At 44.7% G+C, this 24456-nt stretch overlaps 1 protein-coding gene across 4 annotated transcripts in view; it reads left to right on the top strand.

Moving 5' to 3' along the window:
* Positions 1-7190: 7190 nt before the first annotated feature.
* The window catches only part of RUBCNL (rubicon like autophagy enhancer), a 37786-nt gene continuing 20520 nt past the window's right edge, over positions 7191-24456 (top strand). Inside the window, exons 1-4 of one of the 4 annotated variants that reach the window (XM_035003366.1) lie at positions 7191-7299; positions 13567-13702; positions 20238-20834; positions 24085-24167. In XM_035003366.1, the coding sequence (XP_034859257.1) occupies positions 20330-20834; positions 24085-24167 (588 nt within the window). In that variant the 5' untranslated portion in view covers positions 7191-7299; positions 13567-13702; positions 20238-20329. Of the gene's footprint in view, positions 7300-9927; positions 10330-13319; positions 13703-18267; positions 18430-20237; positions 20835-24084; positions 24168-24456 lie in introns of those variants that run through there. The other 3 variants (XM_035003367.1, XM_035003368.1, XM_035003365.1) reach the window with 3 other exon arrangements.

Here is a 24456-nt window from a genome sequence, read left to right as displayed (position 1 = left end):
GGTATTCTCCTATGTGTGTTTCCACCTTTCACATTAAGGTCTGTGATACCTCTCAAGTTAATTTTTGTGTATCTTGTGAAGTAAAGATCAAGGTTCAGTTACATCCCACATGGTACCAAATTGCCCAAGCACCAGTTACATGAAAGGATCGTCTTTCTCCCACTGAGCTGCAGTGGCCCCTTTGTTGCCAATCAAGTGGCCATGTATCTGAGTCTGTTCAAACTCTCCTTTGTTCTATCAATCTATCAGTCAATGAAAGCCTTGAGCATTAACTAGTGAATTATCCTGTCTTTCTGAAGTTGGAAGGAAGAGAAGACCTAAGTTTAATGCGGTTTAATATAGTAAATCATAAAGCCATACACTGGATGCTTCCTGAGTACCAGACATTATGCTCAGTACTTTACATTTATCATGTCATTTATACTATACAATGGTGTATGGATATGCTATACTGATGAAACAAAGGCTTGACAAGTCCTGTGTTTCTCTCTGCAATATCAGTTGAAACGGACCTAATTTATTTTTCTGCAACCTTCCTTCACATCTCTCAATCATCCAAACCAAGGCACGATGATCCTTTTTGAAGAATCGGATGTTCTTGGCTTGATGTCGACCTCAAGAAATGGAGAAGTCAATCCTGCTTAAGACGTTAGGAAAAAGGAATTCCAAAGCCTATTTGTAAAGAAGCACACAAAGAGCAGGACGAAGCAGGGAGTTCTGAGCTGAAAGTGCAGAGTGTCTGACTAATGGTCCAGAACAAGCGAAGGGCCCAGAAAGAATGACTAAGGACGTTGTCATGATGTTCTCTGCCCAGGCTATTAGGTCACCCCAGGAAAACACAGAGCTATTTGAAGATGGAAAAGAGCTTTATGTGTGCCCCCCAGCTGCTCCCTTGCCTTCTTCCAGGCTCTGAAAAAAATCAATGGTGGATGCTCACAAGTGATTCTGTTTAGGCCTTTGCTACTCAAAGCGTGGTCTGCAGCTCAGCAGCCCCGGCATCATCACCTAAGAGCTTGTTGTAACATCTCGGGCTCAGCCTGAGAACTGCTCGGTTAAAATTTGCATTTTTTTCAAGACTCAAGGGAATTCCCATGCACATGCAATTTGGAGAACTTGATATTAATATCACCAAGGAGGGAAAATGCCAACATCACCAGGCTCCCAACCTGATCATGTCCCACAGTTCAGAATCCTGTAATAGCTCCCCAGCCCTCAGGCTAAGGCTCCAACACCTTAATGTGGCCTTAGACTCTCAGCTCCAGCCTCCTCCCCTCACTCTTCCCTCCTGCGTTCCACCCAAGCTCAATGATGGACATTAAGAAAAGAGGTCCCATGGCCCAGAGGAGCCCAGTGAACGTGCATGTGGCTCAGTCAGTGCGTCAGCCCCATACACAGCTGAATTCAAGAAGCAGAGCTCTCCCCAGGGGGGTTCTTGAGTCAGCAACTTTCAACTAATGGCATTTTTCAAGGGACCTTTGTGTTTACACTGGGTTTGACTCTCTGACAGAAGCTCCAACCCCAGAGAATGACAACAGGACTCTTGGGAGCCTTTCTTAGTTGGCCAACTGTTGTAATGCTTCATTGAAATGCTCTACTTGTTCTTCCTTCTTCAAATAGGCCTAGTGTTGCTTGTTGTATGTGATATGGGTGTCAGCTGTGTTGGCAAGAATGTCACATGCTCTCTCAGCAGCCAGCCTGAAGAGCTTCCTCACGCCACAGAGGAGAAATGAAGCTTCCTCTTGTGAGGGAAGTCAACTGCTATCTGCTAAGACTGGCATTGATTTTTTTTTTTTTTTTAAGATTTTATTTATTTGACAGAGAGAGACACAGTGAGAGAGGGAACACAAGCGGGGGAGTGCGAGGAGGAGAAGCAGACCTCCCTCCAAGCAGGGAGCCCGATGAGGGGCTCGATCCCAGCACCCTGAGCCAAAGGCAGACGCCCAACAACTGAGCCACCCAGGCGCCCCTGGTATTGATTTTTAAATTGAATCCACATTTTCCTCTGTAAGCAGAAGAGAGAACGGGGTATTATCGTCACAAATTTCTCTCTTACTTCAAGTTCATATAATTTAACTACCAATTTCTTGATAGCAGAGGCATTTGTTCACAACTAGCTAGAGAGAGATGGTTATCCTTAAAGTTCCAGGCTATCAAAAATACACCAATCATGGCTCACAGACTCTATATTTTGCCAAAATTTATTTATTCAGCAGATATTTTTAAGAGTCTCTATTATGTTCAAAGCACTTTGATGATTAGACAGAAAAAATGGAGATATTTCCAATGGAATCCAGGAAACCACTTGGCAAGGATACTACCTTGCCACTCCAAAAACTGCATTTCATCAGTGAGACCAAAATTACTCAGTCTCTTGGGGTCTGTAACTTAAAACAACACAAATTTATTATCATGCAGTTCTGGAGGTCAGAAGTCTGAACTGGGTCTCACAGAGTTAAAATCAAGGTGTCAGCAGGGCTGTGTTTCTTCTGGAGTTTCCACGGAAGAATCTATTTCCTTGTCTGTTCCAGCTTCTAGAGATTGCCTTCATTCTTTGGCTCCTGGCCTGTTTTCATCTTCAAAGCCAGCAATGGGCTGGATCTTTGTCCCACTGCATCACTCTGACTCTCCTGCCTCCCTCGTTTACTTGTAAGTACCCTCGTGATTACATTGGAACATGTGAATGGTCCAGGATAATCTCATCTCAAAGTCAGTTGATCAGCAACCTTAATTCTATCTGCAACCTACATTCCCCTTTGCCATGTAACATGACATAATTACAGGTTCTGGGGATTAGGATATGGATGTCTTTGGAGGACCATTACTCTCCCTTTTACAACTCCCTGGAGTTGATTTAATTTAATTTGACCAAACTCACTGGAGATTACTATGTAAGGAGGAATGATAATTTCTTACTATTTACTATGAAAAATATAACTTTGGGGGAGTAGAGTAGGTGGGAATACCCTTGGTGGCTGGTCAGCACCTTCCTTCCCTGGAGGCGAATTGATACAGAAAATCTACTTTTACATAGAAGCCAGCATGGAGAGCATGAACTTAGAGCATCAAGTCAAGCTGAATGGCCTAATGGCTGGTGAAATGAATCAAGAAGAGAGAGGTTCTACTTGCCCAGCTAAGGGCATCTTCAAAGAGGAAAAGTGGGAACTGTGTACTGAGGAGAGGAGGAGGGAGACTAGGGACAAGGTTTACTGATTATCTGTCAGACTGAAGGCACATGCCCTTCATCTTGTCATCTCCACTGGAACAGGCTGACCCTGGGGGTCAGGGTGTGCCTGAGGCGCGAGGTTGTATGTCTGGTACTCCTGGTTGACTAGAAGCAAACAACATTGTCACCAGAGTCCACAGGCCTTTTGCTTGTTACAAAAGGAACAACGGGCCTGAAAGGGAGTTGCTTGCCCCCACAAGAGGAAACCAAGACTTCATTACGCAGCGCCCCCCCTACTCCCCCCCCCCATGTGTCCTTCAACCAGTCAATCTGGAAGGAACTGATCAGTGCTAGTGAGGTTAGTCTGCATGAGAAGTAAGTCCCCGCCTTCCGCCCAGAGGAAAGTGATCTTGCTGGAAATAATCTTTCCTTTGTTTTTGACTTCCTTGTCCCACCCCTGTTCTGCCTTTAAAAACCTCAGAGCTCCCTTCTGTTAGCAGGAGGGGCTGCTGCCTGATCCATGAATCATTGAATCAAGTCAATTTGATCTTTAAATGCACTCAGTTAAATTTTATTTGTTTGTTTTTTTCATCTGTTTTAGCTTCCTTTCTCTCTGAAAGGTTAAGAGCCTCTTGCAGGACATGGCATTTCTGAATATGCCCCCAAGCTACCTTTCACAGGCAAAAGCAAGTAGTAAAATGGCAGGATTACTCTTCCTTCTGAATGACGAGTGCAACAACCCCAAAGCTAGGCCCTGTCACCCCTAAAGGAAAGCAAAATGAGGCAAGACAAAATTCAAGAGAAGAGTTTCCAGGGGCAGAAGCCATCTCTAAGCATATTGCTTTCACTTGGGCTTTTACTCCAAAGAAGTATTACATCATGATAACAGATCTTAAATACATATATGTAATATATATACTTATTATAATATGTATTTATAATATAGCACATATTATATTTAACTTATATAATATATTACATATGTAACATTATAATACATATATTTTCAATATATATTTACATGCATGTATATACAGATGCACATACATATATACTTCATTATGGTAAAATACACATAGCATAAAATTTATTATTTCAACTATTTGTAGGTATACAATTCAGTGCCATTAAGTACATTTACAATAATGTGCAACCATCACAACTATCCATCTCCAGAACTTTCTTCTCATCCCAAACAGACACTCTACCCATAAAACACAAATTCCCCATTTCTCCTCCTCTAGGCCCTAGTAACCTCTATTCTATTTTCGATCTCAATGAATTTGCCTATTTAGGTTCCTCATGTAAGTGAGGAACATACAAATTTGTCGTCTTGTGGATAACGGATGTTTCCAGCAGACAGAAAAGAGGAAAAGAACGAGAAACAAGCCAAATGCAGCTTCCCTGGTTTCTTTCACTCCCTGTCGCATGTGTTGACTTCTCTGCCATTGCAGGATCAGGATCATCCCTCCTTCCCTGAATGTCCATCATGATGTCAATAGGCTCCTTTTCGTAGCTGATTATGCCGTTCATCTCATTTCCTTCCTGTTTTGCACAGAGACTGAGTTCTCCTTTGCTGACTTCATTTGCTGAGCTCAAAAACAGGGTCGGATCCCTGCTTATGGCACAAATCACTTCTTGTGAAGTCTGGCTGGGTTGGGGCAGGCAGCTGCCAGGCCTCTAGTCTCCTATGAGGCTGTCTTGGCCACAGGGGAGCCTGTGTGTGACCAGTGGGTGCTGGGCGCGAGCCTGACCAGCTGAAGTGGTGAGTTCCTGATGCTCTCACTGCCCTTGGGCCCTGGGGCATGGAGGGTACTGTGACCTGGAAGATGACCTTCCCTGTGAAAAAGAAAAGCAGCCTCTGCTTTTCCCCAAGTGGTTTTTGGCTGGTAATTATTAGTGACTTTCTCAGAATTGAACAATTGCTTAGGCAGTCTTAGAAAACCCATCCTCAGCATTGAGTACTTGGGGAATTCTATTTCCAGAATTCTAATCCCAGAGGTGACAGTAGGTTTCCAGTGAATATTTCTTATTTGAAAAAAATCTGTCCTTGAACTTTCTTTCTGAGTGGTAGAGATACTCTTCCAGAATGTGGGCCTCCTTTATCTGTGATTGGTGAATGTGTATGTTCAAGTTTATAGGATGTCCCCATAACAGGGCATAGGCCGGCCTATTTACCTATTGGTAAAGATGATTTCAAAGTGACTTCAAAGGGAACCGACCAAATCTTACCATCTTGGTCTAAAACCTCCTAGTGCCTTAACAAGAAGGCTTTTCTTATCTTGGACTTGTCCAGGCTACCACCTAGTACAGTTTGTTTTTGTATTTTGAGGGTTTTTTTGACTGGCAGACTGACTGATTTACTTTGCATGATATTCTTTCTCTCTACTTCCTCTTGATTCTTCTCTTTTAAATATTCCTGGGAAAGGCTCTTGCTTTGCCCCTCAAGTTCATTATTTTTCTGTGTCTTGCTAGTAGCATGGTGGAAAATGGACATAAGGTTTGGTGTTAGAGACACTGGTCTTTAAAGCCTGACTGTACTTTACTAGCTCTGTGACCTTGGGCAAGTAACTTAACCTCTTTAAGACACAGATTTCTCCCTTGTGAAATGGAAGCAGATGATTTGTTATTCTCAGGAATGTTGATGGATAGCCCAAAATAATGTGGGAAAGTACCTGGTACACAGGAGAGCAGCACATATTTACAACCTTCCCCTCCCTCCCTCCCTCCCTTCCTTCCTTTCTGTTTAAGGTAAGCCCTTCCCAGTCTGCCTTCAGCCTATCTGAATTCCCGAGACAGAACCCCAGAAGTCCAGAGTCCTTTCAGGTCTAAGCGGCTCTAGGCTCCACACAGACTGTGTTCAACAAAAGTGGGGTGATTGACAGCTAGTATAACAACCGGCTTTGATACTGGATCCCACCGTCTTCTGAGGGAGCAGCGACTATCTGGAGCCGCCCCTTAGCCACTCCACTCTAGGCTGTGCCAGGGAGAGGGTGTTCGGAGGGGGTGTTCCAGAGAGACATCCAGCACATAAAGGCCAACATACCTGTGACCTGGTTCCACAACCTGGAAGTGACACAAGACAAAGCCAAGGAGCCACGGGGGGGGGGGGGGGCGATGAGGTTGGTTTTACCCTGCAGAAGGGATTCTTTTAAGTAATCCCAGACAGGCTCACCTGCCTGTTGTTATGGGGACAGGTAACTCTGAGATTCTTTCCCCACTCCGCTGCTGGAGTGCGTTGAAGCTCCCTAGGGGCGAAGGGACATCATGCACTCTGCCCTAGTAAACTAAGTCAGGGCTTAGGTTTCTAGTTATGAAAACGTTGTTTTGGTTGGCAGCTTCTCCCCAGCATCCACCTAGATCTGGATGCCACCTGTAGCATAGCTGTGACTGAACTGCAAACCCTCGCTTCTAGAGTACAAGGTGACGATTACATGAGACGGAATCCAGGGAAGTCCTCGGAGCCGGGCTCCGCGTGGAGCAGCCAGCTGAGGTCACGCTCCGGATAAGTTTTAGGTCCCCGCTGGGCGTGCAGAGTTCTATGCAGACTAATCCCAATTACTCAGGAGGACCGTTCCCCATTTCAGGCAGTTGCATGGATGCAAATCCCGCCGCTTGGGGCGTCTGGGGCCGGGAATTCGTTGTCCTCCAGGTCTGCGTTTTTCTCCGGGTTTCAACCCCTGACAGCGCGCTTGCGTCTGGGCCCCCAGCGAGGGCAGGGGGTGATTTCGGGAAGGAACCCGGGGAGAGCTGAGCACGGCTGCTCCCGGCTGTCCCAGCCCACGTCACCCAGGCCTCGGAGGTGGGGGCCTGGGGCACGGCCGCCTAGGGTGGAGGAGCGCGGGCGCCCAAGCTCGTGCCGGCTCGCGTCCTCCGCATCTCGCAGCAGGCAGCCGGCTCGGGGGCTGCGCTTCGCTTCCCCGGGGGCCTTCTCGGATTGCGGCGGTAGCCCGGGATTCCGACGGGGCGGGGAGGGGGGGAGGTGGTGGTGGCGTGGCAGCGTCAGGGCGCCGCTTCCCCCTCCGCGCTCCCCCTTTCCGCCGCGGTGGCGCGCGCTGACCTGGCACCGCCGCCGCGAGCCGCGCGGACCCACGCGAGCCGGGAGCCGACGCGGTGCGCTCACCTGGCGAGCCGAGGTGAGGCGGCCGGGGCTGGGGGCGCGACGGGAGCCCGAGGTGGGGGCACGCCGGCAGGGGGAGGCTGTCGGAGCGGCGGGGGTGCGAGGGGTGCCCGAGGCAGGGGCTCGCCGGCGGGGCGAGGCTGCTGGAGAGGTGAGGTGGTGCGAGGGGCGCCGGGGAGGCTGGCGCGAGCCCGGGGCCGTGCGGGGGCTGGGCAGTGCGGAGGCCCCTGGGTGAACGTAGGAAGGGGCTCCTCTGCGGGGGTGGAGGATTTTTATGGAACTTGCAAGAGGGAGGGCCCCTGTGCTCCGCTTGGATGCGGAAGGCTCAGGAGCGGGACCTCCGGGCACTTTATCGCTTGGCGACTCTCAGGGAGCACAGAGCCCGCGCCCTGCGTGGACCCAGGTGCTGTGCTCCGGACGCGATGGCTTTTCTCGGTTCCCCAAAAGCGCGCCCACAGATGGCGAAGGCCCGCGGAGGATCTCCTCCCCAACACCGAACCTTGGATATCTGGTGACAAAAGCCAAACTTTTTGGTACTTCACCGAGCTAGGCTAGAGCGTGAGAGCGCGGCATATCGGGTGGTCGAGCGCCCGTGGTGAAGTCCACCTGCCGAGATTGCAGCGGGGAAAGCGTAATTGCTGCATTTCACCCCCACCCCCTCCAGCCTGCCTGTCGCCGCGCGGTGAGGTTTGCCACCCCCCCTCCTGCGACTACTGATGCTGTCAGCTTGGAGAATGTGGAAAACCTTCGGAAGAGGGGTTATTCAGCCCTAAGTGGGAATTAAGACTAACGGGAAGGGGTATGTTCCATAACGGTGCTTACGGTATGATTGCAGTGGAACTTGGAAGGATCTTTGAATTGAAGATGTGGTGGGAAAGCTCGAAGGGCTGAGGGTCGGCAAATTTGGGTTTCGTAGACTCTGTCCTAAGGCCGAATAGCAGTGAGGTTTGGGCAAGTCAAGAAACCTCGTTGAACCTCAGTATGCCTGTGTGAGAAGTGGGGGGATAATCCCTGGCCCACCTCCCACTGGATGGTTTGGAAGGAGGGAGGGTGTTTTGAAAAGTATGAAGTGTGGTTTCTATAAATTAAGATTATCCCCACACTGCTGCTCACACCTCCCTCCTGGCCACCAGCAGAACCTCCTTTGGAGCAGAATTAAGGCAGCACCATCCGGGTAGTGTGGGCATTTTCCTGCTTCCCTGTCCAAAATGTCGCAATGTGTCTGTTTCTCGGTGTGTTGTTGCAGTTCCTCTTCCCAGCGCTACTACCTGACACGGCGCATCACAATGTGCCATCAGGGGGTCAGGGGACAGGAACTTTGCCTTCCCCATCTTCTTTAGGGCCTGAGGGAGATGCTAAGAAAGTTGAGGAAAATTGGTAGTGGCCAGTGGCGTGGGGGGGTGGGGGCGGGTTTCATTATTTGACATGCTCTTCATGAGACCATTTAGCTCTGAAAACATTGTTGGCTTTCTGAAGTTGGAGTTCTTGTTTTCTGATTGGGGAAGACTCTGTCAGAGCCAAGGATAAATATGCAAGAATAAGCATTTTTCATTCGAATGATCTTTAGAGGAAGATAGTAAAGAGCTAAAGAAAGAGTACCATTGCTTGCTAACAGGTTTTCCCCACCTGTCTGAGGGCACACAAATAATAGCATTGCCAAATTTAAATAGTTTCCCTTGTTACTAAATTTAGATTCATGTTTCTAATATGGAAAGGAAAGAGTCACAAGGTTGGGTGGTGTTACTGTTACAATTTAAGCAGTTCTTTTTAAATAAGCATGTCCAACCTTCCAGCCATTATAAACATGAGCAATCCTAATGCCTGTATGTTATATTGTATATATCTTTTCTAAAAAGATAAATAAGGTGGGACGCCTGGGTGGCTCAGTCGGTTAAGCGTCTGCCTTCGGCTCGGGTCATGATCCCAGGGTCCTGGGATCGAGTCCCGCATCAGGCTCTCTGCTCCGTGGGGAGCCTGCTTCTCCCTCTGCCTCTGTCTCTCTCTCTGTCTCTCATGAATAAATAAATAAAATCTTAAAAAAATAAAAAATAAATAAATAAAATAAAAAGATAAATAAGGTAAGCATGTCAATGTCACCAAACTCTCTGATTGGTTTTTCATTTTAATTAAAAGGAGTTGAGAGGTGACTCATTTATGAAGTTGGGAAATAAAACTAGCTCTCCTTAGTTGTGCTGTTGTATACTGAGCTGTAAGTTTTTATTAAATAACACTGATGGTGATGATAAAGCTAACTTTTATTGAATATTGTGTGCCAGACTGAGAATTCATTTAGTTCTCACAACAGTCTGTAAAGAAACTGAAGCACAGAGAGGTTAAGTGCCTTACCCAAGGTCACACAGCTAGTAAGTGAGGTATTTCTCAGATTGACATAAAAATTATATTTGATTGGGACCCTGGTGTTTTTTTCTTAACTTCTGCACTGTGTTTTATCCCATACATACAGGCAGCATGATGATGAGATTGGGGTTCTGGAGCAAGGTTCCATGTCCCAGTGCTGAGCTTGCTGTTGAGTTGCTGTGTGGTCTTCACTTTACTTCCTTTTCCTGGGCCTCAGTTTTCTCATCCATAAAATAGTCATAATAATCCTATATTGAATGAATGTTTTATTTCTCACTGGAACATGAAGCGTGAACTGTGAAAGAGAAACACTTCCATTATGTAAAAGGAAGTGTTTTTGTCATCCTCAATGTAGGCTGGAAAATGACAAAGGAGAAAAAGCCGAAATAATCTACACACTTAAATGTGATCTGCCCAACAATTAATGTTTGGAAATTACTTTAAGAAAATACTTTAGTTCTGTTCTTGGATCCTTAGTTTTACACTTATTAAAAGAGATAAATGTAAATTAGACCTCAAAGTTTTGGGGGGGCAGGTCAGGTTGTAAAGCACTCAGGACCAGCAGATGCTTTTGTCTTCTTGATTTCAGGAGCTGAAGACTGGAGGGCGAGGTGGCCTTAAACTCTTCCACATTCTTTTATTTCAGCAATCTGTAGTGGGTCAGAAAACAACTGTCCAGGAAATACATGTAACGTACTTCCCTATTCTCTCCTTCTTTATTTGGAGATTTTTCTTAGAAGCCAGCTCAAGGGATGGCTATTTTAAATATGGTAGGTCAGGAGAGTTGAACTTTTGTTTATGCACATTTTAAGGGTATTTTAAGCAATATGGCTGTCGTCGGATCATTTGAACTGTCCTATGACATATATAAAATGTGTTTTTGTTTGTTGGTTTTGGTCTCATTCTTAGTTTAAACTCTTGGTCCCTGTGGAGATTTGGCCCCAGGGAGGTAAGCATAAGCATGTCACTAATATTGCCGGCAGCCCCTTCGTACTTGATCAGTTTTGATATTCTGGAGAGATGTTTGGATCTGTGAAATTTAAAGGTCTTTCCTTTATCCCTGTGCTGTCACAGGTAAGAATGTGAACTTGGGAGCAAGACTGCCTGGATGTAAAACACTCCAGTTACAAGTGGTGCCTCGGGTTCTAGTGTTGTTATATCTACTTCATAGATTGTTAGAAGGATCAAGTGCGTGTGAGTGTAGAAAATCTAGAACAGTGTCAGACACATAGTAAATGCCATGTGTTAGTTATGAACTGATAACGATGGCTAAGATAATAGAAGAAGAGTGCTCTGGGAAAAAAAAATAGGGCAGTAAATGAGGATAGCGTACACCTTAGGGATGCAGTTTTAAAAAGGGTGATGAGGAAAGTCTCATTCCAAAGGGAAATTTGAATAAAGAAGGGAGTGCAAGTAGAAGAGTATAGAGGGGTGTAGGGGTGCAGAAGGGTATAGAGGTGTAGGGATGGAGAGGTAGTAGAGAAGGTCAGAGAGGTAACTCAGGGATACATGGACAGATATAGCAGTGTCGACATTTTTTCTTTTTTTTTGATTTAAAAAATTTTTATTTCATTTTATTATTTTTTTAATTTAAATTCAGTTAATTAACATATAATGTATTATTTGTTCCAGAGGTAGAGTTCAGTGATTCATCAGTCTTATATAATACCCAGTGCTCATTAGATCCCATGCCCTCCTTAATGTCCATCACCCAGTTACCTCATCCCCCCACCCCCATCCCCTCCAGCAACCCTCAGTTTGTTTCCTATGATTAAGAGTCTCTTATGGTTTGTCTCCCTCTGTGGTTTAATCTTGTTTTATTTTTTCCTCTCTTCCCCTATGATCCTCTGTTTTGTTTCTTAAATTCCACATGTCAGTGAGATCATATGATAATTGTCTTTCTCAGATTGACTTATTTCGCTTAGCATAATACCCTCTAGTTCCATCCACATTGTTGCAAATGGCAAGATTTCATTTTTTTTGATGGCTGCATAATATTCCTGTGTGTGTGTGTGTGTGTGTGTGTATCACATCTTTATCCATTTATCTGTCAATGGAATTTTTCTTTTTTTTTAATTTGTTTTTTTCAACTTTTTTTTTGAGAGAGAGAGAGAGGGCACACATGTATGCAAGGTAGGGGTTGGGGGACGGGCAGAGGGAGAGAGAGAATTTCAAACAGACTCCAGGCCCAGTGTGGAGCCTGGCCTGGGGCTCAATCTCACGACCCTGGGCTCCATCTCACAACCCTGAGATCACGACTTCAGCCAAAATCAAAAGTTAGATGCTTAACTGACTGAGCACCCAGGCGCCCCTACTTTTGTTTTTATTTTTTGTTTTTTGTTTTTTTACTTTTACCTAGGGAGTTTGCTTATGGAAAATTTCAAACTTAAAAGTAGAGGGACTATCTCCCACTCTCCCTGCTTGTGTTCCCTCTCTCGCTGTCTCTCTCGCCATTAAAAAATAAATAAAAAATCTTGAAAAAAAAAAAAAAAGTAGAGGGAATAGTACATGTACCCTCCTCCCATTTTCAACAATTATCAAATTATCAACATGACCAATTGGCTTTCATCCATATCCCCGGCTGGCACTTCCTACTGGATTATTTTAAAGCAGATGTCAGAAATTCCATCAATGATTTCTACATACGTCTGTATATATTTCTCAAAGATAGGCTCTTAATCACACAGAAGCACAATACTTAACTGTGTTGACTTTGTTTCCCATCTATAAATTGGGACCAGCAGAACCTCCCTTACAGCCCTGGCCTGAAGATGAATGAGGGTGGATGCCTGGACTGCCCTGTAGGGTCCGGCAACTGGTGCCCAGGTGCTGGTTGCCATCATGTTCATGATGTTGTAAAGACAACATCTTTGTTGTTGTCAACAGACAACCAGCCCTTGGTTTTTGTTTTTTTCTCTTTTCTTTTTCCAGATAATTCAGTTGTGGCAATTTCACTTCCACTTCCCCTCTCTTCTCCGTACCGACTTTAGGCACCTATATTCTGTATTCCCTTTATCTACGCTCCATTTCCCCCTTAGCTTTCAGCACCTGTGTTTGCAGCCTGACTTACAGCCGGAGCTCTTCTGAACCCCCGACCCCGGAGCCTGTGCGATTCAAGCACTCTCTAGGCTTCCTACGCCTTTTTGAAGGGAGATGGGAACTTCTTCCCATTTCATTTTTTTGGACTGCATTATTGAGATAGAGATAGAATTCACATAACATGCAATCCAGCCATTTAAAGCGTACAGTTCAGTGGCACCTGGATGGCTAAGTTGGTGAAGACTCCGACTCTTGGTTTCAGCTCAGGTTGTGATCTCAGGGTCGTGGGATCGAGCCCCACCTCAGGCTCCACGCTCAGCTTGGGGTCTGCTTGGGATTCTCTGTCCCTCTGCCTCTGCCCCTCCCTCCTCCCGCTCAAATAAATAAATCTTTAAAAAAAATGCACTTTTAAAGTGTACAGTTCAGTGGTTTTAGTATATTTACAGATATGTGTCATCCTTTCCACAGTTGATTTTAGAACATTTAGATCCTCAAAAAGGTACCCTGTACCCTTTAGTTATCACTCTTTATGTTCTCATTCTCTCTCCTTCCCCCGAAATACCACTAATCTATGTTCTGTCTCTATGGATTTCCCTATTCTGGACATTTCATAAAAAAACACCTATCAATATGAAATATCTTTTGTGACTGGTTGTTTCACTTAGTATAATGTTTTCAGGGCTCACCCACACTGCAGCATGTCTTAATACATCACTTCTAATTGTGGCCAAATAATACTGCATTCTCTGGTGGTCACACACTTTGCTTACCCATCCATCAGTTGATGGACATTTGGGTGGTTTCCACTTTTTGGCTATTGTGAATAATGCTGCCATTTACATTTGTGCACATGTGCTTGTGTGAACATCTGCTTTCATTCTCTCAGGTATATACCCGGGAGTGGAATTGCCAGGTCAAATGATAACTGTATGTTGAACCATTTGAGGAACTGCCAGACTGTTTTCTGACATGGATCCCCATTTTATTTTACTCAAACATGGGAACCTCGCCATCATTCAAGGGTAGGTACCTACCCTTACTTTGCGTAAATGTTTGTATTAATATTTTTGTAAGTCCTATTCAGTTGTCTAATATTCATGGATACATAATTTTTTATTCATTATTGTTTTTATATGGAGAAGGTTTTACTTATTTGAGTGGTGGCATATAACTTTAGGATACAAGATGATTTATTGGAAAGGAAGAACAGAGTGCTATTTTTATGAATTTTTAAGTTACACAATATATTAGAATAGCTGTGCACATATAAGGTTTATAAATAAATAGTCCCATACTGGAGATGTATGTACAATGATTTTGTTTGTTTTTTTATAAATAGGTATAATCATAAAATTCCGGGCATGGTGTTCTAAAAACATGGAATCAAATATAGTGGTGTGGCTTTTAATCCTTTGTTTTGTGACAGATCTCATGGGAAAATTCTTAAAATTACTTTGCCAATGAAATTGCAATTATCCTAATATTTATGGCACACATAAATATCAGTGGAAGGAGCTTTGGATCAGGTGTCAGACTTGTTTTTTGTTCTACTTCCGGTAGTTATTCATGCTGAGGCTTTGGACAAGTCCCGTAACATTCTTTATTTCAGTTCCCAGATCAGCATACTAAAACCTGAAATATTTCATGTTATCATCATGTAGAATGAGAGTGGTAAGTGTGACATACGCAGTGACCACAGGAAGTTAGTCATCTGTGTATCTTGGGCAACCTTGCAATTTTCTTAGGCAAAATATCTATGTTCCTTGGTCTTTGCCTTTGTTGGGTCTTCCCCTTCTCACCACACCCATTTGTCATAATTGCTTTCTGTCCTTCCTCTGGGTTCTTTTGACAGCAGACCTTCAAAATTAGGGGTCATTTCAAAGATCAAGTTGGTTGAAGAGGAGTCCGCGCGATGCATTGTTTCCTTCCTGGTGCTTCTCGTGCCAGAACACAGAGTTCAGCATGTGTTGTGGTGAAATTGCAGCTGTATGAAAATGACGGTTTACTCTGATTCCTGGACACTTTGCGGAAGCTGTGGAGTCACTTGATTGGGCATCTTAATGGTTTCTCTTTGACAAATTATCGTGTGAGTCTGTTGCCATCCTTTGGGGATGTGAGTCTGTTTAAAGTCAAAGCTTGAAGGGAAGTAGATACGGAAAGATGGGAAGAGGACTGGGAAACTGCGTTAACCCCAAATAGCTGACACTCTGTCTGTTCACTTGCATTTGTTTATTATTGAGCACGCGCAGGAAGCCACCCGAAAATCGGCATAAATGAATTTTATCTTTCACTTCAACTCTTATTTGTGATTTCTATTCTCTAACTTCCTTTATTCTAAGGAAGTGGTTGACAGAAATTTTAGGTCGTGATCTCCAGTTTCTTCTAAAGGGTGACATCTATTCTAGACTTTCTTTCTTGGGAAACAGAAATAACCAACAGAGCCATACTTAGGTACTGTTTGTTCGTTCATTCTTTCATTCATTTTATTCACACTTGAAGGATGTATTTGCTGAGCACCTATTATGTGCCCCTGTTCTACGTTCTGGGAACAAAATCGTGTCCAGGTAGAATTTTTTTAAGAAGTTACCCTCAAGAGATTTTACATTCTAGAGGATGTTAATCTTTGAGATTAAATAAGATGGGGATTCGTGCTAAGGAGTAAGAAGAAAACTAGAGGTGGGTGGGGGAGAGGAATTCCTGGCTGAGGCAGTTGCCATGACTTATATGGGGGGACCATGGAGCCATTGCTGAGAAGGTAACATTTAAGATGAGTCTTTAATGCTCCCAGTAATGTATTCTGTCAGTAGTTCATGCTGGGGCAGAGAAAATCTAAAACCCTAAATCTGACCTGCTTGTGCTTATTCATAAGATTGTTAGGGGTCTTAGCAGCTAAAAGCTGCTCTTCTGCCATCAAAGTGCTGGCCGGTTATGATCTGAAAGACTTTTGTGAGGTCACTATAGAGGTCATGGTGGCTCATGCCCAACTGAGTTGTCCACAATACTCTGGCTCTGAGGTTGCCCTCGTAATGCAGTCCTTCTTGACAGAACCACTGACTTTGAGGGCCAGAGACCCATCCAGAATGACTTGGTTGGGGGGGTGGTCCAGGAGTCTCTCTTTTGTCTAGGACCGTTGCTCCTGCATATATGTTAACCAGTAATCTGGCCCGTGCTCACCCTCAATAGGAAAATCTCAATAGAAATGACGGTAAGCTTTGCAATTTGATTTCTCTTCCTTTAAAATGTTTTTGGAAATTGATTTTATCTTTGTATCTAAGCCTCTCTGATTCCCCATTTATGATAGTCGGGAACATTTTGGGAAGACGCCAGCCATCACTTAGGCCCATATTACCTCCTGCTTATCAGCACTGAAATGTATGAATGTGTAAGGTTAGTCACCATGTCCCCTCTACCAGAACATAAACTACTGGAGGAATCATGGAGCTTATTTTACTCCGGTGCTTCCAGAACAAAAACCATGCCAGTCAAGTAGTAGATGCTCAGTAAATATTTGTTTAGTCGAATAATTAACAAACTACAAGCAAGGTGACAATGAGCAATGCAATGATATGATGGTATCGCATGAATTATCTGTTGCCCCAAAGATCAAGCAATGGAGATGTTGACCTTGGGGACCAGGGCCTGGACTTTGTTTTGAATCATTACTTTCCCCTGAGAGCCTCCCCTCTCAGAGAAACTCATGCTCCTTAATGACTGTCCAACCCTCCTCATCATCCTCTCTCTGCCACTACTCAGCTGCGTCCTTAGACATGGCTTTGAATCTCTACGGGCCTATTCCAGCTCTAACATGTTCTCATTGTATAACCCAGAAAAGCCAACGCCTGCTGTTTATTTGTGTGAAACAAGAACATCTTTCTAGAAGGAAATGGAGCAAGCACCTGCTTCTGAAATTACTTTTGAGAAGAAAGTCTGTTTTGTTCAGTGCAGTTAAGTCAATTCCATATGTGGAAGGCTCATAAACAACATCATTCTTTTTGAACTAAAAAACACAGGGATCACTGCTACTTACCATTGGTTAGAGGCTGTGCATTTTTATGTGATTTCACATCTGTACTTATCTCCCCCACACAAGAACAGCTATGACATGTAGGGAATTGAGCGTAAAACATGACTCATAGCTTCATTCTCTTAGAAATACTGACATTATCGGGGCGCCTGGGTGGCTCAGTCGTTAAGCGTCTGCCTTCAGCTCAGGTCATGATCCCAGGGTCCTGGGATCGAGCCCCGCATCGGGCTCCCTGCTCCGCGGGAAGCCTGCTTCTCCCTCTCCCACTCCCGCTGCTTGTGTTCCCTCTCTCGCTGTCAAATAAATAAAATCTTTAAAAAAAAAAAAAAAGAAAAGAAATACTGACGTTATCAGGAACTATGGACTCAGAACTAAAATTGGAACTTGTAAGAGAAGAGATCTAGTGGGAGAAAATCAACAAAAAGCAACACAAAGATGTTCATTGCTGTATGTTTTATAATAGTGAAAAACTGAAAATAAATTTCCGTCAATAGGAGTCTGGCTAAGTAAATTTTGATACATTTATACTATAGAAAATGGTAAGATAGTGAAGAGTGATAAGCACCCTCAAGACCTTGTTGAGAGAAAAAGAAGGTTCATTATAGATTCTGTCCAGTATGAGCCCATGTGTATGGGTCCCCTCTTCTGATCTGACATATGTATGTTAACTCATAGGAAGAGGTTAGAAGGGATAAAGTGGTTACCAGTGTCCTTTCTGGGCATGAGGTGGGATTGGCGGGTTTGGGCCCATGTGTGTGCTTCACTCACTCTAGGCTTCTGTGTTTGGGGCATTCCATAAAAACACAGTCGTGGTTCCCATCTGTAATGATGATACCCAAAATTATTGGAGAGGAGAAGATGGGCGACGAGAAATCGGGGCACCAGGTGGATGTGAGGTTTGGAGAAGGAAGACGAAGCACTTCAGATGAATTCTGGCAGTCGCCACCATAGCCCGTGATACTTGGTGGGCAGTGATTTGGAGCTTATGCAGTACTGTGCAGTATTATGTGTATCTTATCTATGTGTATGTGTCACTTCAAAAGGTTTGACCTAGAAAGAAAGGCCCCCAAATCAAGAAAACCCAAGGAATTGTGGTACAGTTTTCCCATGTACCTTCCTTTGGTCTATTTGAAAGTGTTGGGTGAGAAAAATGTCCTATCTTTAGGAAACATGGATTCACTTCTATCCCTGTATGAATAATTCTGCCAGAGTAACAGAACAGGTGTATCTATCACAGAAATCTTCTCTCTAGCTCATGACACTATTTCCATTTTGTTGGATTTGCTCATTCAGTCCATAAGTTTGTTGAGCCCCCATAGGTGGCTCTGCATCTGGCTGAGAACAGACAAGGTCCCTGCTCTCATGGACTTATAGGGAGGGGGTGGAGGGGAATGACAGTGAAGAGGTAAAAATATATCAGGAAGTGAGGCGACTATAATGAAAATTAAGCAAGGTGATGTGATAGTGAGTAACTGGGGAACTACTTTAAGAGAGGTAGTTAGGAAAGACTTCTTTGAGGAAGTAATTTATAAACCAAAGCATGCAACAAGGCAGAACGGAACCAGACGTACAATCAGTTGGGGGAAGAGCGGTCCAAGCGGAGCACCATTAGGGTGAGCAAGAGCCCGTGGGACGTAAGAGTTTGCTGTGTGATCGGGACTTATCGGGGGTGGACAGAGATAAATGAGCGTGGTCTGCACTCTCATGTCATGCCTTAAGGACAAGGTAAGGATTTTGGATTTTATTCCAGATTCGATGGGATGGGGGTGGGTGGGTGATTAGGGGACTGACATCTGATGTAGGCTTATAAAAGATCTTTGCGTACCTCTTGATTATAAGTTGTCAAGAGTAGAAGCAGGGAGACCCACTGGGCAGATGGAAGGAGAAGATGGATGGGAGAAGATGGCAATTTAGATGAGGGTGGTAGCTATGGATATGAACTTGCTAATGGATTAAAGATAGAGAGCTACAGAAAGATAGGATCAGAGATCACTTCTAGATTTTGGGTTTCAGCAACTGGGAGGTATGTTTCCTGGGATGGGAAAACCAGGGAGGAGCAGATTTGAGGGAAATTAGGGTCTGTCTGGATGTGTTAGTTTGCGGTGTCCCTTGGATGAAGGTCAGAAAGGCAGTAAGATATGCTAGTCTGTGGTCCCAGGGGAGGTCAGGAGCAGGGATCCAGGTGGGAGCCATCTGTATACATAACACTAGTATTTAAAACACTGAAACTGACTCCAGAGTCTCAGCTCACCACCTGGTACCTCTGTTCTCCACCATTTCTTTAAGCTAAGCTCACCTAAGCCGACTGCTTCCATCTCTAGGCCTTCCCCTTGCTGACCTCACTTTTGCTGTTGAAGGTTGCCTTGAGCCTCACAGGGTGAAGGACAGTGGGAACAGTAGGACACACGCTGGGCCTGTGATTATGGTGACCAGAGTGCTTCTCTTTGGAGTAGCTCTCAACACTTTAATCATGACTTATTTACTAGAGCCAAACACTGAGCTTAAATGTGAGCAAACTGGGACAGACGCCTGGGTGGCTCAGTCGATTAGGCAGCCGACTCTTGATTTCGGCTCAGGTCATGATTTCAGGGTTGTGAGATCAAGCCCTGTATCGGGCTCCATGCTGGGAATGGAGTCTGTTTAAGATTCTCTCTCTCCCTGTGTCCCCTCTCCTTCTCTCTTTCTGTCTAAAAAAAAAAAAAGAAAAAGAAAAGAAAAAATAAACCCTAGATTCACAGTGTGTTCTTTAGATATTATAAGCTAATCACAGATTTCTATACCTATTATAATTCAGTATTATAATCTAAATTACATGAAACAAAGTTTTTAGTGCTAGTGGTTGTCCTCAATTTCACATACCACTTGTCTACTTTGCTGAAATACAAACACGGACTAAATAGGAACAAGAAACTAAGAAACTGCGAAAATGTGTCTTTACTTCCCAATGGTATTCCCATTTGGGGTTTGACATTTAGTTTTATTGGAATAATGCACCGCTGCCTTACACTTTAATCTGTTTTATCAACAGTATGCATATATGACTTTATCCTTAAAAAAAGCAATCTTCAGTTATCTTTATGCCTTGAAAACCCTTTCCTGTCCCAAAGTCATGCCTCCTGTGTCTGCTGCCAGTTGTATTGCTGATTGATTGATTGATGATTGATTGATCTGTTTGTTTAGTTATTTCTTGTAAATCCAAGTGGAATTTACTGTATTGTACAGGGTGAAGTACAAACTTATTTATTTTTTGTTTCTTCTCCTCAAAAGATTTTGGAGTTAAAAATATGACTGGGGCCCCTGGATGGCTCAGTCGTTAAGCGTCTGCCTTCGGCTCAGGTCATGATCCCAGGGTCCTGGGATCGAGCCCCGCATTGGGCTCCCTGCTCGGTGGGAAGCCTGCTTCTCCCTCTCCCACTCCCCCTGCTCGTGTTCCCTCTTTCGCTGTGTCTCTCTGTCAAATAAATGAATAAAATCTTTAAAAAAAAAATATGACTGCGTTCTTATTTATCTTGAATGATTTTTGCTCATTGCAGATAAGCTGTCTGGCCCCCGGCTGGCCTCCTGGTGAGTTCAAGGCCCTAATCCAGTAGCACAGTGGAACTCACACCACCCTGAGCCTGGGAAGATGGTGTCACAGTCTACAGGCCGGCAGGATTCTCCCGTGGACGCGTGGGAAAGGGACGGCAATGACCCTGGCGACATTGATGGTTCTCCCAGCCTCCTGGACACTGACCAGTCCCCTTGCCACTCAGACGTCAGGTTCATGAGGCACAAAGCTTCCTGGATTAACCCCCAGTGTGAGCAGCAACAGCTGCAGGATTTGCCCCCTCGGGGGCCGACAAGGGGGTACAGTGGGAGCCACTTTGGAGGGAACACCGCCTCTCCCCTCGGCCCCTCACCATTGTCTCTTGGGGACTCCACGGTGGAGACATCACTGTCGAAGGATCCTGCAGACTCTGCCCAGGGCTCAGGTGACAAGAGCGGCGCCCTCTCTTTTACCTCCACAGGAGAGCAGGCGGTGCTCCTAGGACACTCTCCTCAGATGTCTCTGTTCACAAGCTCCTTTCCTGGTCCTGAAGCTGACCATGCTTTGCTGCAGCCTTCCCAGCTGACAGCTTCCACCGATGAAGGTAACTCCCGTCGGGAATTTACCTCATTCCCGTCTGTTCCCATGCTGGCCTTGGTCTACAGCCTGTCTTACTGGCTTCCTCATGAGAAAAAAGTCACGGCTTTCCACTTTGATCAGAGGCCAGTGCATTAGCTCATTTACTATTATTGTCCCCGGCCCAGCTACCCGGATGGTCACACTGGGTAAAATCAGGTATTTCCGTTCTTCGATTGCAAGGAGGTGCCATCTTTGCTCGGCTCAGCTGATAATCAGTGCCATCTTTGAGCTGGTGTGTGCCTTCAGGAGCTTCCAGCTCATGAAGTTGCCTGCAAGAGAGAGGATTGGGGGCGCTCTCAATTCAGTGTGGTGGGAGAAAAGTGTTTCCAGACAGAGTGGGCTCCATTTTACACAAGTACTTTCCTAGGAGATAAACTCACCTCACCTCTCCCTGAACGGCGTGTGACTAGAAAATAGTAAGATTTAAAAATAGTAATCACAATTCCCCCAAAGACTATACAAAACCTTTTTTTTTTTTTTTATTAAAGCCAGGGCTCCCATTGCTATGAAGTAATGCACATATTCTTAAAAACCTGGAATTCCTAAAATAAGATAATGCATGCAAAATGCCGCTCAAGAGTCAGTAAGCTATCTGTTACTGTTACAATTTGTGACATTCTAATTTTTTAAAAAATATTCATTATGTTATATTCACTGCGTTAATTTATATTTCTCTTAGAGCCCTAGTTCAGACAATCAATGAAGTTCTTTTCTTTCAAAACAGTTTGAAAGCTGCCTGCGTGCCTGTGTGTGTGTCTGTATGTAGGTATTTATTTATTTCTTACTAGCAACAACCAGTCCTCCCTCTTCCCTAAATTATGGGGTTTATTTGTTCTATTGGAAAAACTTTTGAAAAGTCAAAGATGATGACAATCTTTAACATATTATTCATAGCTTAAGAATAGCAGATTTGGGGGGCTCCTGGGTGGCTCAGTGGTTAAGTGTCTGCCTTTGGCTCAGGTCATGATCCCAGGGTCCTGGAATCGAGCCCCACATCGGGCTCCCAGCTCAGCTCCCTCTCCCTCTGCCTCTCGCCCTGCTTGTGCTCTCTCTCTCTAACGAAGAAATAAAATCTTAAAAAAAAAAACAGTTCACCAGGGGCGGCTGGGTGGCTCAGTCGTTAAGCGTCTGCCTTCGGCTCAGGTCATGATCCCAGGGTCCTGGGATCGAGCCCCACATCGGGCTCCCTGCTCTGCGGGAAGCCTGCTTCTCCCTCTCCCACTCCCCCTGCTTGTGTTCCCTCTCTCGCTGTGTATCTCTCTGTGTCAAATAAATAAGTAAAAATCTTAAAAAAAAAAAAAAAAAAGAATAGCAGATTTTGGACAATCTTAAAATGGGCTAGTTTTGAAATAAGAACCAAATTTGAGCAAAATGACACACTCTACAGCAAGTGGTTCTGCAATTTAAAATTATCCTGTAGCTTTGTCTTTCTCCCAGAAAGAAAACAGGTACCCCAGGCCCTTTTGTCCTAAGCCAATAACCCCCAGCAATTTCTCTAAGTTCCTCCTTTAAAAACTACTCCATCTTAAACTTGGTAGGAGGATGTAGCCCATGGGATTAAAAAAAGAGGTCCCCAGCGATCTGGTCTTTCTTTGCTGTGGGACAGCATTGCAGAGAATAGGCATTTGCCTCTAAGACAAGGGATTTTTCCTGTGACTGCTTCGTCCCAATGACAGCAGCATGGTATTCCTTTTCTAGATAATATGGTAGAGGAAGAGCCACCCACCCACTCCCCCAGCCTAGAAACATTTCCTGAGGCCCCAAGAAACAAATCCACAGATCCTTTTGCTTGCAGAGGACTTACTCATTTATAGAGCACACTCACATTCCTGGTCTCCTTCAATCTCCTAATAGCTCCCTATCCCAGTGTGAAGGATGAGGACATTTCAATGCAGAGGCCCAGCCAGCTGGTGTAGAGAGAGCTAGAACTGGAATCCACAGTTTGACTCTTCTCTGTCCCTTTTCGTCTATACTCGGGGTCCAAAAACTATGACCTGTGGGCCAACTCCGGCTGGCCTCCTGATGTTACAAATACAACGCTGTGCATGTTGCTCACAGCACCTCCCTCACCCCAGTGGCAGAACTGCGTCGTTGCAACAGACGGCCCCTCAGATCCTACAATATTTACTTCCCAGTCCTTTTCAGAAAAAGTTTGCCCACCCCTGATGGCTTCTGAAGCTCAGAGATTCAAGGTTCTTCATGGAACAGTCACTTTCTTGAAGAAGAGGCAAGGGATTGGGCGATCCTGCTTGCATCGCTCTTCGTCACCCTGAGAGCTGTATGATCCTGAAACCATCTGTAGCATTTTGGTCTAATTTGAACAACTCAACTCTTGGGGCTCTCACGGAAATGTTTTGCCTTAAATGCTGCAAGAAGAAATCACATGACCAGAGTCGTTTTGTTTTGATGGTGTTCACTGCCAGTAATGGAGTGGTTTTGGGGTGGGGGGGCAGCATGGATGAGTCAGCTGAATCTACCCTCTGTAGTTTCTTCTAGTTTTTGTCGGCAGGAAGACCATTTTAGAGAAGCAATGCTGGCCTTTTTCAGACAGGTTTAGTTCTGTAAACAAGAAGTTTTGGGGGGCGCCTGGGTGGCTCAGTTGGTTAAGCATCTGCCTTCGGCTCAGGTCATGATCCTGGGGTCCTGGGATAGAGTCCCTCATCGGGCTCCTTGCTCAGTGGGGAGTCTGCTTCTCCCTCTGACCCTCCCCCCCCATGCTCTCTCTCTCTCTCATTCTTTCTCTCAAATAAAAAAAAAAGTCTTTTTAAAAATTTTTAAAAAGAAGAAGTTTTGGGTCGGTTGCAGTGCATGGGAGAAGAGATCCCATAATTCTTATGGCCCTGCTTCTAGACTATTCTTTCTCATGCTTCTCCATCTCCTTTAGGTAGTTTCCATGATCCTCTTCTCCTTCTACCCTCTTCACCTCATCGGTCTCCTCCATTCCATTGGCTTTCCCATCCCTTCTCTGAGGATTCCTCCCAAGTTGCTCCAATAGGTTTTTGTAGAAATGACCCCCATTAAGGCAATGTCTGCAAAGCCTAACACCAGAAGGATCTGTCTTCTTCTGGCATCCTAATTTATTCTAGAATTGTGCTAATTCAAAAACAAACAAACACCCTACAATATTTAAAAGCCACTTCCTAGCATTGTTTTGTTTTCTTAGGGAATCTTTGAACTTTTTTTTCTCCGTTTTTAATAACTTGCTGCATTGGCAGGTGCTGTTCAAGTCAGTGGAAGAACCACTTTTTCGAATTCCTTCTCTCCAGAGGTATTTCTACTCCCAGTCGATGTCGAAAAGGTGAACACAGCTTCTTTTTTCTTTTTTTAAAACCACAGAGAATGTTGATTCCTTGGATGGTGCTGTTGTGATTTAAATCTGGAAACTTCACTTGATGAGGCCTGGCGGATAGGTGGTTGCATTTCAGCCTCTGGCAGGAGCACTGAGCTAAGAAGGGCTCTGAGTCAGTGCCTGTGCGCGGCTGGGAAGTTTTCCATGACTGATGCCTGATGTCTACCCCTGGGCCACCACCAACCCGGGGTCTCATATCATGAAAAATTCAACTTGGGGTGTCTGTTGGTCACAGTCG

This window comes from Mirounga leonina, unplaced genomic scaffold (genome assembly GCF_011800145.1).
Source record: "Mirounga leonina isolate KUSES-001 unplaced genomic scaffold, KU_Mleo_1.0 Mir_127, whole genome shotgun sequence".
Classification (NCBI taxonomy): Eukaryota; Metazoa; Chordata; class Mammalia; order Carnivora; family Phocidae; genus Mirounga; species Mirounga leonina.
This window is presented reverse-complemented; position numbering and strand designations above follow the sequence as displayed.